We start from the raw sequence: 16,110 nt of genomic DNA, 5'->3' as shown, positions 1-16,110 counted from the left end.
AGGCTTTTAGTTTCATGTAGTCCCACTTATTTATTTTTGCTTTTTATGACTTTGCTTTTGGTGTGAAATTCAAGAAATTATTGCCACGACCGATGTGAAGGAACTTATGCCCTATGTTTTATCCTAGGAATTTTGCAGTTTCAAGTCTTACATTCAAATCTTTAATGCATTTTGAGTTGGTTTCTGTGTATGGCATAAGATGGGGTTCAGTTCCATTCATTTGCAGGTAGCTGTCCAGTTTTTCTAACACCATTTATTGAAGAGACTATTTTTCCCCCATTGAGTATTCTTGGCTTCTTTATAATTGACCATATGTGTATGGGTTTATTTCTGGGTTCTCTGATCTGTTCCATTAATCCATGTGTCTGTTTTTATGTGAATACTATACGTTTTGATTACTATAGCTTTGTAATATAGTTTGAAATCAAGAAGCATGATGCCTCTAGCTTTGTTGTTTTTTCTTAAGATTGCTTTGGATATTGCAGGGAGGGGGGTGTCTTGTGTAGTTCCACACGAATTTTAGGATTGTTTGTTATCTTTCCATGAAAAATGCTATGGAATTTTGATAGGGATTGCATCGAATTTGTAGATTGTTTGGGTAGTACGGACATTTTAACGGTATTAATTCTTCCAATCCATGAGCACGGAATATCTTTTAATTTATTTGTGTCTTCTTCAATTTCTCCCAACAATGTCTTACAGTTTTCAGTGTATAGGTCTTTCACCTCCTTGGTTAAATTTATTCCTAGGTATTTTATTCTTTTGGATGTAATTGTAAATGGGATTGATTTCTTAATTTCTCTTTCTGATAGTTTGTTACCGACTTTGTATCCTGCAACTTTACTGAATTCATTTATTAGTTCTAACAATTTTTTGATGGACTCTTTATGGTTTTCTATATACAATATCACGCCATATGCAAACAGAGACAGTTTTACTTCTTTCTTTCCAATCTGAATGCCTTTTATTTCCTTTTCTTGCCTAACTGCTCTGACTAGGACTTCCACTACTACAGTAAAGAAAAGTGGCCAGAGTCTTGTTCCTGAGCTTAGAGGAAAGCTTTCAGTTTTTCACAGTTGATTCACTGTTGATTATGACGTTAGCTGCGGGCTCTTCATATATGGCCTTTATTATGTTGAGGTACATTCCCTCTGTCCCAATTTGTTGAGAGTTTTTATCATAAATGGATGCTGAATTGTGCCAAATGCTTTTTCTGCATCTATTGAGACACTCTTATGATTTTTATTGTTAATGTGGTACAAATTGATTGATTTGCAGATGGTGAACCATCCTGTATGCCAGGAATTAATCCCACTTGGTCATGGTGTATGATCCTTTTAATGTACTGTTGAATTTGGTTTGTTAACATTTTGTTGAGCATTTTTGCATCTATGTTCATCAGGGAGAATCTCATGTAATTTTCTTTTCTTGTAGTGTCCTTGACTGGTTTTGGTATCAGGGTAATGCTGGGCTCATAAAATAAGCTGGAAGTGCTCCTGCCTCTTCACTTTTTTGGAAGAATTTGAGAAGGATTAGTATTAATTCTTCTTTAAGTGTTTGGTAGAATTCACCAGTGAAGTCACCTGGTCCTGCACTTTTGTTTGTTAGGAGGTTTCTGATGATTAATTTACTCTCTTTACTAGTAAGTGGTCTGTTCAGATTTTCTATTTCTTCATGATTCAGTCTGGGTAGCTTGTATGTTTCTAGGAATTTATCCATTTCTTATAGGCTGACCAATTTGCTGGCATATAATTGTTCATAGTAGTTTCTTATGATGCACTGGATTTCTGTGGTATCTGTTGTACCGTCTCCTCTTTCATTTCTTTTTTTTTTTTTTTTTTTTTTGAGGAAGATCAGCCCTGAGCTAACATCTGCTGCCAATCCTCCTCTTTTTACTGACAAAGACTGGCCCTGAGCTAACATCTGTGCCCATCTTCCTCTACTTTATATGTGGGATGCCTACCACAACATGGCTTACCAAGAGGTGCCATGTCCGCACCTGGGATACGAACTGGCAAACCCCAGGCCACCGAAGCAGACGTGTGCACTTAACCGCTGTGCCACTGGGCTGGCCCCTCCTCTTTCATTTCTAATTTTGAGTTCTCTCTCTTTTTTTCCCAGTGCATGCAGCAAAAATCTGTTTATTTTATTTATCTTTTCAAAAAACCAGCTCTTAGTTTCACTGATTTTTTTCTTGTCTTTTTGTCTCTATTGTGTTTATTTCTGCTCTGATCTTTGTTGTTTTCTTCCTTCTACTAATTTTGGGCTTAAGCTTGTTCTTCATTTTCTAGTTCCTTGAGGTACAAACTTAGGTTGTTCATGTTCACGTTTTTTATTAAAATAATCAAGTTGTATTTCATTCTAGAAATACATGTTGTTTAGGTTTGTATATTCTGGGCTATAGTGTATTACTAATATTTCATTTTTTTAATTCTCTGACAGATTCAGAATATTCAAGTTTATTATACCTAAAAGGACAAAAAACTTATCCAAACTTTGTTGCCTCTTCATTTATAACAATAAAATTAATTCTTGAAGTAATAAATATCAAAACACCAGATACTACTAACCCAAGAATTATAGTACAATAACATGAAAGAAACCAAAGTAAAAACTATTCAAAACTCAACTGTTTAAAAGCTGCAGCAATTACACAGTCTGAGGATAATGATAAACAGATGATTCTCTGAAAGCACAGAGGCTGCAGCTTCATAATGAATGTGCAGTGGAGATATGCAACCCATCGCCACCAAGAACCACGCTGGACAGACAGGCAGACACTCAGTGCTTTAAAAGTAGACCCCACTACAGCCTACAAAATTAGCTTGAACTAATGAGTTTACACTGAAATCTATATTAGTTTTACCACTTCTCACAGTTACAATTACATTATTAATTGACCAATAAGGAAGAGTTTCAATATCTCATCAACCGGTAGAACCAACAGCAAGTCCTGGTTCTAACAATCAGATGAAATAGTCCCAATTTTTCTCTAAAGTGTCACTCTAAGACCACTGATATTTTCCATTCTGAAGTATGCCAACTGGGACAAAGTAATCTTCAGTTACTGTTTAAAAGTAAAAATACCCAAAAAAAGAGATTTCAATGAAGCACAATCTAAGAAGGAAAAATCATGATGAGTTTTCCATAGAAATGTTGCTAAAGTTAAACCATGTGACCAGCAAAATATCCACCTATCAGGCACCATCACCACCACCATACTATTCACTGGTTAAGTAATAGTAAAATAGTTGCCCTACATAGTTAAAAAGTAAATGAACAACCACACACCAAAATAAACTCAAAATGGATCAAAGACCTAAAGATTAGGCCTGAGACAATAAGTCTTTTGGAAGAGAATATAGGCAGTACACTCTTTGACATCAGTTTCAAAAGAATCTTTTTGGACACTATAACTCCTCAGTTGAGGGAAACAATAGAAAGAATAAACAAATGGGGACTTCATCAGACTAAAGAGCTTCTTCAAGGCAAGGGAAAACAGGATTGAAACAAAAAAACAGCTCACTAATTGGGAAAAAATATTTACAAGCCACTTACCCGACAAAGGGTTAATCTCCATAATATACAAAGAACTCACACTGCTTAACAACAAAAAAACAAACAACCCGATCAAAAAATGGGCAGAGGACATGAACAGACATTTCTCAAAAGAAGATATGAATATGGCCAATAGACACATGAAAAGATGTTCATCATCGCTAATCATCAGGGAAATGCAAATCAAAACTACACTAAGATATCACCTTACACCCGTTAGATTGGCAAAAACATCCAAAACCAAGAGCGACAAATGTTGGAGAGGTTGTGGAGAAAAAGGAACCCTCATACACTGTTGGTGGGAATGCAAACTGATACAGCCACTATGGAAAACAGTATGGAGATTTCTCAAAAAGTTAAAAATAGAAATACCCTATGACCCAGCCATCCCATTACTGGGTATCTATCCTAAGAACCTGAAATCAGAAATCTCAAGAGTCCGTTGCACCCCATGTTCATCGCAGCATTATTTACAATAGCCAAGACGTGGAGCCAGCCTACATGCCCAGAAACTGATGATTGGATAAAGAAGATGTGGTATATATACACAATGGAATACTACTCAGCCATAAAAAAAGACAAAATCGGCCCATTCACAACAACGTGGACGGACCTCGAGGGTATTATGTTAAGCGAAATAAGCCAGTCAGAGAAAGACGAACTCTATATGACTCCACTCATAGGTGGAAATTAGCATATTGATAAGGAGATCTGATCGGTGGTTACCAGGGAAAAGGGGGGGTGAGGGGAGGGCACAGAGGGGGAAGTGGTATACCCACAACATGACTAACAAAAATGTACAACTGAAATCTCACAAGGTTGTAATCTATCATAACATTAATAAAAAAAAAAAAGTAAATGAACAAACATAAATCAACTTAAATTCTCAGTCATATCATGCCACTCCCTCTGCTTAACACCCTTCAGTGTTTGTCCTTAGAAAAAAATCCAAATTCTCCAACCAGGACCACAGGAGCTCCCGAACTCTCTGCTCTCCTGGCTAATTCCTCTTTACCTTTCAGCTCGCAGCTCACGAGCCACTGCCCCAGAGATCCTTCTCTGTCTACCCAATCTAAACTCTGCGGCCCCTTTTCCCACAGCACCTTATTCTTTTCCTTCACTGTGCTTTTCACAATGCACAGTTAAGTATGTACTCACATGATTACTTATCGATTACTTAACCAGTCACTAGATGATTAGCTCCATGCAGACATCTTTTGTTTGCTGCAGTATATCTAATACCTAGCATGATGCCTGGCCATAAAAAAGCGCTGGATAAATACTTGTTGAATAAATGAAAGGGTGAATAAATTGCTAACTGCCCTATGTCTAGGTACCAGAACTGCCAAAAGTACAAGAGGACTTTAGATTTTGTTTAAACATTATATAACAGGAGAAATACCTTTGAGTATTACTATTCCAAGAGCAAATATGTACCCAAATAAAGATTACACAACAGCAGCACATACTTGCAATCCTCATCTGACTTAGCTTGGACACTGGCATGCATGGCAGACCCAGAGGTCCCATTTCCCAGCTGCCACTACCATCAGCAAAGGGGTACTCCTTGGTCTGCCCCCAGACTGTGGGGCAGAGGGAAGAAATAACATAGTCGAAAGGCCAAGCACTCAAATTCTAACAATGGTAACCACACTCACCCAGCTAGGTCTCGCTTTTACGACTCCAATCAAAGATAACCCTTTCATTACCAATACTGCAGAATCAGAAATTTCAGAGCAGACAAACCACTGCTGAGTCAGGTCAAACAACTTTTGCCAAGAACCACCACATACTCTGGTATTCTGACGGGAAATGGGGTGAGCAAGAAGGAAGACAAGAAAAACAATCCAGCAGGGCCTGGAAAGGGCCCAGAGCCAGGGATCACAAAGAAGGGTGTCAAAAGGTACCAGAAAAAGAGAATCTGGGGTGAAGTCAACACACAACTGGAAAAGCCACGTGGGCTAAAAACCACAGCAAATAGGGACAGGCTAATGGGCTCGATGTCTAGATGAGATGAGATAAGTATGTACATGCATACACAAGTAGAAAGAACTGGAGAGTAGGGTCACTTTGAAGTGACAGTGGGCTATTATCAGTGGGAAAAGTGGAACAGAAGTGAGTCTCCAAAATGGAAAGTGTTACAGCACTGTGAACCACGGACACCAACGTATGGTGTAACGGGTTGGGAGAGAGACTGGGCTATGTACTGAGTCACTGAAATACGCAGAAGGGAGAAGTGTAGGTGAGAGAGGTCAAGAGACGCAGGGGAAGAGGGAGCTTAAATTAATGGGTTAAAAAGAAGAGACTGAAAAGGGAACGGAACGAAACAATTTCTTGTTCTATGAACTGGAAGAAATGGGAAAAACAGCGTATCGGAAAAAACCAGGATTCAGTTAAGGTGATGCAGTAGGAGGAAAATTTGAAGAAAAGGTTAAACATATGAGACTGTCTAAGGGGCCAACAGAGCAGCTGAAGCAGGAATGGCAGGGCAAGGCAGAGCAGGGATGGGAGTTTGAGAGAGAAAAGAAGGAGTGAGGCATTTGTGACTAAGGTGCTGCGTTCAGGTAGGACGGACTACTATGTACAAGGCCGTCAGTGTGCAGGTACCAAGATGAGGAAGACGCCTAAGGGAAAGGCAACGGGGTAGCTGATCAGCTCATAATACATACGCCTGGTCTACTCATCTCCCTAGGTCATGGTTGACTGACCCAGGCTAGGTCTGTCCGATTCTCTTTCCTGAAAATTTAAAATCCTATAGAAGGTAGTTGGAGCCAAGTCACTTTATAACACCCTTAAAAAAATTTCCATGTTAACGCCTTTTGATACTCCAGTTCTCCTCTCTCACAAAACCTGTTTACTCAACTTCTCCCAATTCCAAGAGCTGTTCCTACCCAAACCTTTAACAGTTTCTCCATTTTTGCTTTTTTTTTTTTTTTTAGTGGAGAAGATTGGCCCTGAGCTAACATCTGTTGCCAAGCTTCCTCTTTTTGCTTGAGGCAGATCGTCACTGAGCCAACATCTGTGTGAACCCTCCTCTACTGTGTATGTGTGACACTGCCAGAGCATGGCTTGATGAGGGGTGAGTAGGTGTGTGCCCAGGATCTGAACCCATGAACCCCAGGCCGCTGAAGCGGAGCATGGGAACCCAGCCACTACACCACCAGGCTGAGCCCCATTTTGGTTTTTTTTAAAGACAGAATCATTTCTGTTGCTTATAACCAAAGTATCTTACCTCATTCCACATGGCTCCTGCCCACAGCCAACTCATTCATTTTATCAATGAGGAAACCGAGGCCCTGAGGATGTATTTTTCCCAGGTTGTAAGACCAAAGCCCAATCTTCCCTACTACTAGTACAGTGGGTGATATTTTTAAACAGATTTAGACAGACAACTACCAAAAGATTTGTAATCTAAATAACTTCAGGTAAAATCTAGGTATAAAGGTAAAACATAAAAAGCTAAAAGTGGAGCCGATGGAGGTGGGTGATAAATAAGGAAGAGTCACTGATCTTCCAATAGTAGCTACTGGAAGATATATTTCATATTCTAGCTATATTTCATATTCTATCATAACGTAAAGCCTGAGTAGTCACAGATTTCTATAAAAAATTTTTAAATAGCTGAAGCCATTGTATTAACATAAAATCTAAGATAAAAAAAGGTAAATGTAAAAAGGTGCAGAGCCAGAGGCAGGAAAGATAAATGCCAGCACAGAGACAAAATTACAAAGACCACGTCTATAACATCAGAATATTTCTGTCACTCATCAGAGGCTGAAAAACATTTGCCTTGGTCTCCTTCTCCACCAGCTACTCTTGGGCTATGAAATGCTTCTCACACTTCCTTGACCTTCCAAGATTCTGCTGTTCTTCCACTTCCGCCTCCTCTCAGAATCTTTGTGAGGCGGACTTCCTCTGTTTTCCCCACAAAGTGTCCTTCCCTTCCTAAAACTTTCACTTTATTTCCCTTTCTCTAGCCAAAAACTTGGCCGCTAGATGTTAATCTTTCCTGTTTCCTTAGTGTTTGATATTGATCTAACCATTCTCTCACCAATACAAGACAATCTTAATTGGTACATTCTAGCAAACGTTTTTCATGGCACTACTTCAGAAACAACACAGGAGCTTTTTTAATAAAAACGTTAACAAAGGTGATCTGTTTCTAAGACTACATATAAATACCATATGGCTTTAATGAACCTATTCATTTCCCTTTGAACCACAGCTTTTCAGTAAAAATGGGAATCAAGTCTCTTATTTATTCCAGATGGTCCGAACCCATTATGATAAATAAACATGTACAGACAGTGCCCCACATGAAATACTTCAGGTAAATACAATTATTTCATAGAAAAGGAAACTATGTTACACATTAAAGAACTTATTTAATTAAAAGAAAAATTGTCATAAATCTAATAGGTAGAATATATCAACCAGAATGGAAACTCAGGTCTTCCCCTCACATATCAGAAAACGAAAGAAGTAATCATAAAAAATTAACATTTTATGCACTTCAAACGAGAGGAAATATGAATTGTAGACTTCTTACAGCACTTAGCTCTGTTCACTTCCAGTCTTTCTAATAATGACACAAATTCAATTCCGTGTACATGTAGATTACGTGAAAACACCTACTACTCAATTAATAGAAGGAAAATAACAAACCCTAATGAAGTTTACAGCAAGATTTAATATAAAAACTATCTTTAGGATAAAGAAAATCATTTCTCTTTCAACCACAACTATTCTAAATTGATATATGCTGGTTCCACTACATCCTAAAGCAGTGGTTCATCACAGGTAGGGGGAGGAGACGGTTTGCCCACCTCACTCCCAGGGGACGTTTGGAAACGTGAAACGTCTGGAGACATTTTCAGTTGGCAGTTGAGGGGGGTGCTACTCCTATCTAGCGGGTCAAAGCCTGGAATGCTCTAAACATATTACAATGCATAGGACAGCTCTTCACAGCAAAGAATTATCTGACCACAAATGGCTGAGAAACTGTCCTACAGAGAAATAAGACTGAAAGGACAAGGAATAACAACGAACAGCCGCGAGTCAGCACCTGCCAAGCCCCTCCCAACTCGCAGGAGCCGCCTACCTTGGAGGCCTGCGGTGTGGAAATCACGTGCACCGTGCTGGGTTTGACTCCATTAGCCTTCGGCCGCTTATAGAGAGCGAATCTGCTTTTCCTCCGGCCTCTGTCTCCATTAGGTAAAGCACCGTTGTACCTATACATGGAGATGAAAGAGTTCATTTATTTGCAGATTTTAAAAGTTTTAAGAGTAAAAGTGAGATGAATAAGAGAAGACACAGGAATGGTCATAAAGAACTGCCCACTAAATAGACACCCCACAAAAGGAACAGGCTGCAGAGCAGACTTCTGCTGTAATGACATTCCAATCACTCCCAGAAACGTAATTTAAGGGCGATCTACAAAGTAATTACAGGCTGCTTATTCTATAAAGTCAGACCACTCCAATCTTTTGGAAAGAGACAGAGTATAAATAAGCAAATGAGAATTCGGCAGGGGCTGTGTTAGTGCTGGCTCAATTCACCCGGCGTCATTCTAATGGACCCCAGAGAACCACTTGAGAAATATTTTTAAATGAACTAGTTAGAAAATAGTATGCTCATTAAACCTCATCTCTCATTCTCAAATCACATTAGTGTAAAATCTTTACTTGTAAGAAGACCAAATTAAGTTACTTGCATTCTTGAAAGTTCTGAATTCTCTACATTCATTCCCATTTCTATTTGAACCCTACACTGTCAGGTTAGCAAAAAATAACTTGCAAAAATTAAACATAAAATATGACTGTACAAGAAGATTTCTCATGAAAAAGCCCAAAACTGAAAAAGATGAGTTTTAGTCCACAAACTGTCAAATAACTTAAAAAGTCACCTGGAAAACACACAACGTCCTTAAGTGGATTTCCTACATTAATGCCTTAAGCTAACACGAGTGTTTAAAAGAAACACAGGATCACAGGTAGCGCTTCTGTTTTCAACTGCACATTCTAACTCTGGATGCTCTGCCCGCTGTCTCACATGGCCACACTGACGTGACTATGCTCCTCCTCCCCCATGGCAGAAGTTCTTTCCAAGAAGAGAACCCAGGAAGGGGAAGGAATCACTTAAGTTGACATGGATGAACACCACAGCTCCAAGGCTCCCTCGGAGTCAGGGGCAGCACACCAGGGGGCCCGCCTCTCTCCTAAAATCTTGCCTTTGCCACTTGTCCAGTCACGCCCAGAAGAGCATGGTAGCCAGAATGGCAAGGGGACCTGAGCCCACCGAGGACATCAAAAGTCAGAATAAAAGGGCTTTTTGGGCTTGTTTTACAATTTGGTAGATACAACATGACAATGGATTTGAATTATCACCAGAAGTTACTCCTGCTGTGTTTTTAACCTCAGCTACATAAAAATGTCTCTAGAATACAGAGATAATTTATTTCAAGTCTATTCCTCTCCTTTTTCTGAGGCAAGATCAGAAGAACATACATTATTTTCTTAAATATATTTGTGATCGTACTATAATGAAGGTATCCATGAGTAAACAATCACTATAAACTCACTTTGTTTTAATATATTTCCATATCACTTAAATCAAGATGAACATTCTGTATTAAGAGAAACATATGTGCCTCAACTAAAGCCAGGACTTTAAACAATTCAGAGGAACATTTTTACCACTGTGGCCTGGAGGCGACTGGTACAAGATCCAGCAAGGCTTCCTCCCCCACGTTTCCCTGCTCTCTGCTGCACCTTTCTCTCAACCATACACTGCTGGTCAACAGGCTCTACCCTCGTAAGAGTGTGGCAGAGGCTTTTTAGGGATCTGCCCACAACAACCCTCCCTTCTCAGGAGTCCATCCCCTAACTCCCTTCAGTGAGCCCCAGAACCATATTCAAATGAAATGGCCAGGCCAGCGTCCCCACCACCACCCTGGAGCTGAATGGCCAGAGGTGGACATCTGGCCAAGATGGCCAATGACATTCTCATCCCGGAAAACAGGAAACTGGGACTGAGAGACAACCAGCCAGTCTCTGCGGATGGCTGGAGCTGTAAAATGTAAGCGCAGGGGCTATGGGGATGTCACAGTCTGTTATGTGACAGAGAAGCAGAGGAGTGAGGAATGAAGCAGATGAACAGAGACAAGCAACAAGAAGCAATGGGAAGAGGATCCTTAAGGGCTTCTGTTGGCCCAGATGTACTCTGACCCTTGTTCATGAAATTTGTTTTAGTTTCAGCTAAGTCAGGTTAGTTTCTGCTGCTTAACCCCAAAGTCATACCTAACATAAAGGGAAAAACACAAAAACCAAGAATGTGAGCCTTAACATATGAAGAAACATTTTAATTTAAATTGCCTGAGCAAAGATGCACAGATATTGCACGTTAAGCAAATAATATGCCAGTAGACTTACAGACTGCCTACTTACTTAGTACATCTAGATGATGATCATTGGAAATTCTACCAGAAATAATTAAGGGAACAGTGGAAAAACCAGTGCCATGATGAGACACAGTTCTAATGCGGTTAAGCTACATGGTCATTCATTCAACATTTATAATGCCAAGCACTAGAGCTACACTGATGATGATCAGCGTCCCTGTCTTCGGCGCTCTCTTAAAAGCAGGGAAAAGCACAAAGACAAGTGTGATAAAACACTACGCAACAAGATGCACTAGTCCCACAAAGCATACGCAAAGAGGCATTAGAGAAGGCTTCACGGAGGAGGCACTGCTTGAACTGTCTTGAAATCTGAACAATACTAAATGGGGAATATAGGGCAACAGTATGCACAAAGGCCAGGAGGAATGTGGCAGTTCAGTATGTGAGAGCATAAAGTTCAGGAGAAGCAGTGGGCAGGAAGGGTAAAAGGCAGGAGAGGCCAGAGAACAACAGCCTGGAACTCCATGGGAAGGGGCAAGGCTTTTTCCTCTAAGGAGAATCAGGAGCTGGTAAGATTTAAGCAAAGGACTAACGCAACTGGCTATCAAGTAATCGCAGGGGCAGCACAGCGCAGGATGGATCCACAGGGTAGAGTCAGGATGATCAGAAGGGAGAACTACCCTAACCACAGGCGGAATGCAGCAGGTTGGATGGTGGCCTCCCAAAAGATATGTCCATGTCTCAGAACCTCTGAATGTGACCTTATTTGGAAAAAGGGTCTTTGCAAATGTAGTTAGGGATCTGGAGATGAGATCATCCTGGATTCCTGGGGGGCCCTAAACCCAATGACAAGCGTCTTCATAATAAAAGACACACAGGGAGAGAGAGGAGACAACCATGTGAAGACGGAGGCCGAGACGGGAAGCAGACAATCACAGCCGAGGAATGCCTGGAGCCACCAGAAGCAGGAACAGACAAGGAAGCTTCCTCCCCCAGGACCGCCGGAGCCCAGCTGACACCCTGATTCCAGAGCGGAGGGCTCCAGAACTGTGCGAGAATAAATTCTGCTGTTTTAATCCACCAACCACGTTTGCAGCAATTTGTTACGATAGCTACAGAAAACTATAACAGCCTAAACCAAAGCAGCAATGGCAGAAATGAGTTGGAGGGTTAAGACAAAAGATTTAGAGAGTTGTTTTCAATGCCAGGTGAACATTAAAATTACCAAGGAAGCTTTATAAAAATATGCATGCCTAAGTCTCAAGAGAGTCTGGTTCAGCAGTTCTGGGACAGCGCTCCAGGTGTGCATGTTTTAAAAGTTCCACAGGTGCAGGTGATGCTTGCTTGTAGCCACAGTTGAGAACCTTGGTTTTAAAGGAAAAAAAGCAATAGTACTTGGTGACCTGTCTGGCTGCACAGAGTGAGGGACAGACAAAGGGAATGTCACATAGGCTTCTGGCCTAGGCCAAGGTGATGGCACTATTAGAAAGAGGAACAGGAATTACAGGGGGATACATGTAGGAGGTGAGGAAAGTTATGGACTTGAGTGCCTTCACCATACAGGTATAACGCTTACAATCATGCGAGTAAATGAGATTGCTCAAGAAAAAGATGCAGAATAACAAAGGAAAGAAGGACAGACCCTGGGAAATATAATCATTCAATGAAATAACCCTTCTTAGTTGCAACTAAGCCAGGAGAAGGTTATATCACCAAAGACAAGAGAAGAGAGAATTTCAACAGTGTTAAGAAGCCATTAGCAGAACAAGAATGCACAACCATGATTTGGAAAAGAGCGGGTCATTGGTGACCTCACCCATCTTCAAAACAAACAAGCAAAGCAAAAACAAGCAAACCCCTCCAACCCTGAGCCTCACTCTGAGCCTCCACTTCCATTCCCATCTTCTCACAGCCAAGAATCTTCAAAGAGTACTCCATACCCACTGTCCCACCTCCAACACCTGCCAACTCACCACTCCACTATCATTTGATCTTTGCCTCCGAATCTAAAAGTACATTTGGTCACGTGTCATGCACCCACCACCCCAACCAACCTTCCTCCTTAAAGTCTTCCCAATGGCTCTCCTATCAAGGACCACAGTGTGGTAGATTAAAGATGGCCACAAATTCCCATTACTTCTCCTACCGAGAAGTGAATCTAATTCTCCTCTCCCTAAACCCGGGCTAGCCTTAGTGACCTGCTTCGACGTAGAAGAAGTGACATTCTGAGACTTCCACAGCCAGGTGTAAAAAGACTTGCAGCTTCCGCCTGGGTCTCCTGGGAGCCTTGAGCTGCCATGTAAGAAACCTGGGACCCACCATGAGGGGAGGCCACAGAGAGGTGGTCCAGCTGGCAGTCCCAGCTGAGCCCAGCCTTCCAACCACCCACTAAGGCACCAGCTGTGTGGGTGAAGCTGTCTTGGACCCTCCAGATCAGCCCATCATTCAGCTGACAAGTAACCGCAGTTGATATCAAGTGGAACAGAAGCACAGTGTCTGGCTGAGCACTGCCCAAATTCCTGGCCCACAGAATCATGCAATAAATAAGATGGTTGCTGTTTGAAGCCATGAAGTTTTGGGGTAGTTGCTTACATAGTAAGAGATGCCTGGAACAAGCCCCAATCCTTCAGCACAGTCTCCCTCTCCCTGCCTCATGGCCTCTCCTTCGTCCCCTGATCTAATTCAAGTTAAGCACTGTCACCTCCTCTTTAACAGTGTTGCCGAATATCCCCCTTCCCCTGCCATCTAACCCTTCCTCTCGCTGGGGAATGTGAAGTCCATCTGGAGCACCTGATGCAGGGCACGGGGCACACACTTAGGCGCTGAAACCCTCTGGGCCAACTACGTGACCGGACAGAAGGACCGTCTTTGGGACAGTGGAGTAGAGACCAGGCATAAAGATGAGATCCTGCTTACAAGGGCAAAAAGCTCTCATTCCACGATAAAAGGTCAGCCTGTTCCCTGGTCTGGCAAGCTTTTCAGCTAGTGACTCAGTAGAAATAAGATTTCCAAATGCTGCTGACACACCTGTTCCAGCTGCTGAACAGGGGTATTTTGATTCAAACCCACAAGTTGCCTTTCAAGCTTCACATTAAAAAAAAAATTCAGAAGACTTAAAAACATCCACTTATTTAGTAAATATGTGCTGAAAATTTTATTTTTCATATACGCAAAACAAATAGTTGGTCTTAATAGTAAAGGTATTTGGCAGCTGCAATGGACAATAAAAAACCTATGTAAGAAAGCTCACAAGACAATAAAAGGGTTTTTCTTGGTTTAAAATTCAGAGTTCACATATTAATATTTTTTTTTAATAACATCTGCTGTGCACTTACTATGGGCCAAGAAAGCCTATGAGGGACGTGTTATTACTCCAGTGGACAGATAAAGCCTGGCATGGCTGAAACACACACTTGCATGGCTAGGAAAGGGCAGGCAGGACCCAAATTCACTCCTGGTTTTGTCTGACTCCAAATGGCATACTCTTTCCAGTAGACCACCCTGACAATCTTTAAATTCAAGGCATTTCTTGGCATACAACACAGATACCTTCTTGAGAAGATGTCTGCCACCTAAAAATGCACTTGTCAAAAAGAATTTTCTATAGGAAACAACAGCAAGGGAGGGGGTGCCAGGGGCTCCCAGTCCCATTCTGGAGGCATCACATTTGATCTTAACTAGCCTGAACTCCCAGAGCAGCATCTACATGGATGGAAGCGAGAATGTGGGCTATAGAAGCAGTGGTGGCATCAGCATCAAATGATCACATTCCAGAGGCAGCCTGGCTTCTCACCAGAAACTGAAAGTTCTGCCCTCCCTTGAAAGCGACATCTCTGTAACATGTACAGATAAATCACAAGCAACTACTGCAACCAAAGGAGACTTTACAGTGCAGATGCCCAGGACAGTGACACCAGAGACAAGAGACATGAAGGCAGGGCACAGCGTCAGATACACCCCTGCACCACGGCACGTGTCTCAACACAACACACACTAACTCACCACGACAGTGAACGCACTATTGCAATGTGTGCAAGAACACACACATCACCAACAAGTGCCTGACAATGGCTCTCTCCCACTGCAGTCCCAACTCCTCATTATTTAGCCTACCATATGGACCTGGACTTGCCCTGCCCGAATGATCTTTATATATAAAGCCCAGGGACACAACAATGTTTATTTCTCTGGGCTGCATCTTGTAGGTCTCATAAAATAGACAGTAGACTTTGATTTCTGGCCAGAGCACTAATTATGGCAACACCATCCAGTCTATCCCCTTTGGAGACAACCTGCTGCAGCTTTTCAAACATCAATTCATTCAGAAAATCTTCCTGGGCTTGGCCTTAAAATAAAATTCTCAATTTCCCATTTCTGGTTGGAAATGGTCTCTGCTCCAAATAGCTACTTCGGATCTACAGAATATGAAAATATATGTATCCATTCAAGAACGCATCAAGTGAAGTACACAGGGTGAGTCAGGCCCCAGGGCTGGGTGCTAAGGGCTAAGGCTGGAAAAAGACATCTTGTCTCGACAGACTCAGGTGGAGAAGACAGACAAGGTAAGAAAACTACAACACACTGATAAATTCTAATGAAAGTGAGTTAGAAAACACAATGGAAAAACTAAATCAGAAGAGTAAGTTTTGAATTAGGACAAGGTAACATCTTGGCATGCCCTACACGTGTGACTTGAGTCATGGAACCTTAATAACAGTCTTCTATACCAGACCTGTGTGACAACACAAGCCACTCTTCCATTTATCTTACACCATTTGGATTGGATGCTCTGAGAAGTTCCCTATTTCTTTGCATACCCCCCTCACCTCTACATGGTACCTTGAAACTGAGGAGGGGCTCAATAAAACCGTCACCACATTAGTGTGAGAATAATACAGTGGTGTAGGGATCAAGCCAGCCCAGGTGGTCGAGCAGTTAAGGTTTGGCGCTCTGATCGCCATGGCCCAGGTTAGGGAACCATACCACCCATCGCTCAGTTGCCATACTGTGGCAGCTGTGTGTTGCTGTGATGCTGACAGCTATGCCACCAGTATTTCAAATACCAGCAGGGTCACCCATGGTGGACAGGTTTCAGCGGAGCTTCCAGACCCAGACAGACCAGGAAGAAGGAGCTGCCGCCCACTTCTGAAAAA

The 16,110-nt window shown here is 41.7% G+C and overlaps 1 protein-coding gene across 1 annotated transcript in view; it reads right to left on the bottom strand.

Moving 5' to 3' along the window:
• The window catches only part of PELI2 (pellino E3 ubiquitin protein ligase family member 2), a 177,318-nt gene that overhangs the window by 117,231 nt on the left and 43,977 nt on the right, over positions 1-16,110 (bottom strand). The window contains exon 2 of the mRNA XM_046647610.1: positions 8,660-8,789. Coding sequence (XP_046503566.1) covers positions 8,660-8,789 — 130 coding nt within the window. The remainder of the gene's footprint in view (positions 1-8,659; positions 8,790-16,110) is intronic.

Source organism: Equus quagga, chromosome 20 (genome assembly GCF_021613505.1).
Source record: "Equus quagga isolate Etosha38 chromosome 20, UCLA_HA_Equagga_1.0, whole genome shotgun sequence".
Classification (NCBI taxonomy): domain Eukaryota; kingdom Metazoa; phylum Chordata; class Mammalia; order Perissodactyla; family Equidae; genus Equus; species Equus quagga.
The sequence above is the reverse complement of the archived record's forward strand: the minus strand, read 5'-3'. Positions and strand labels throughout refer to the sequence as shown.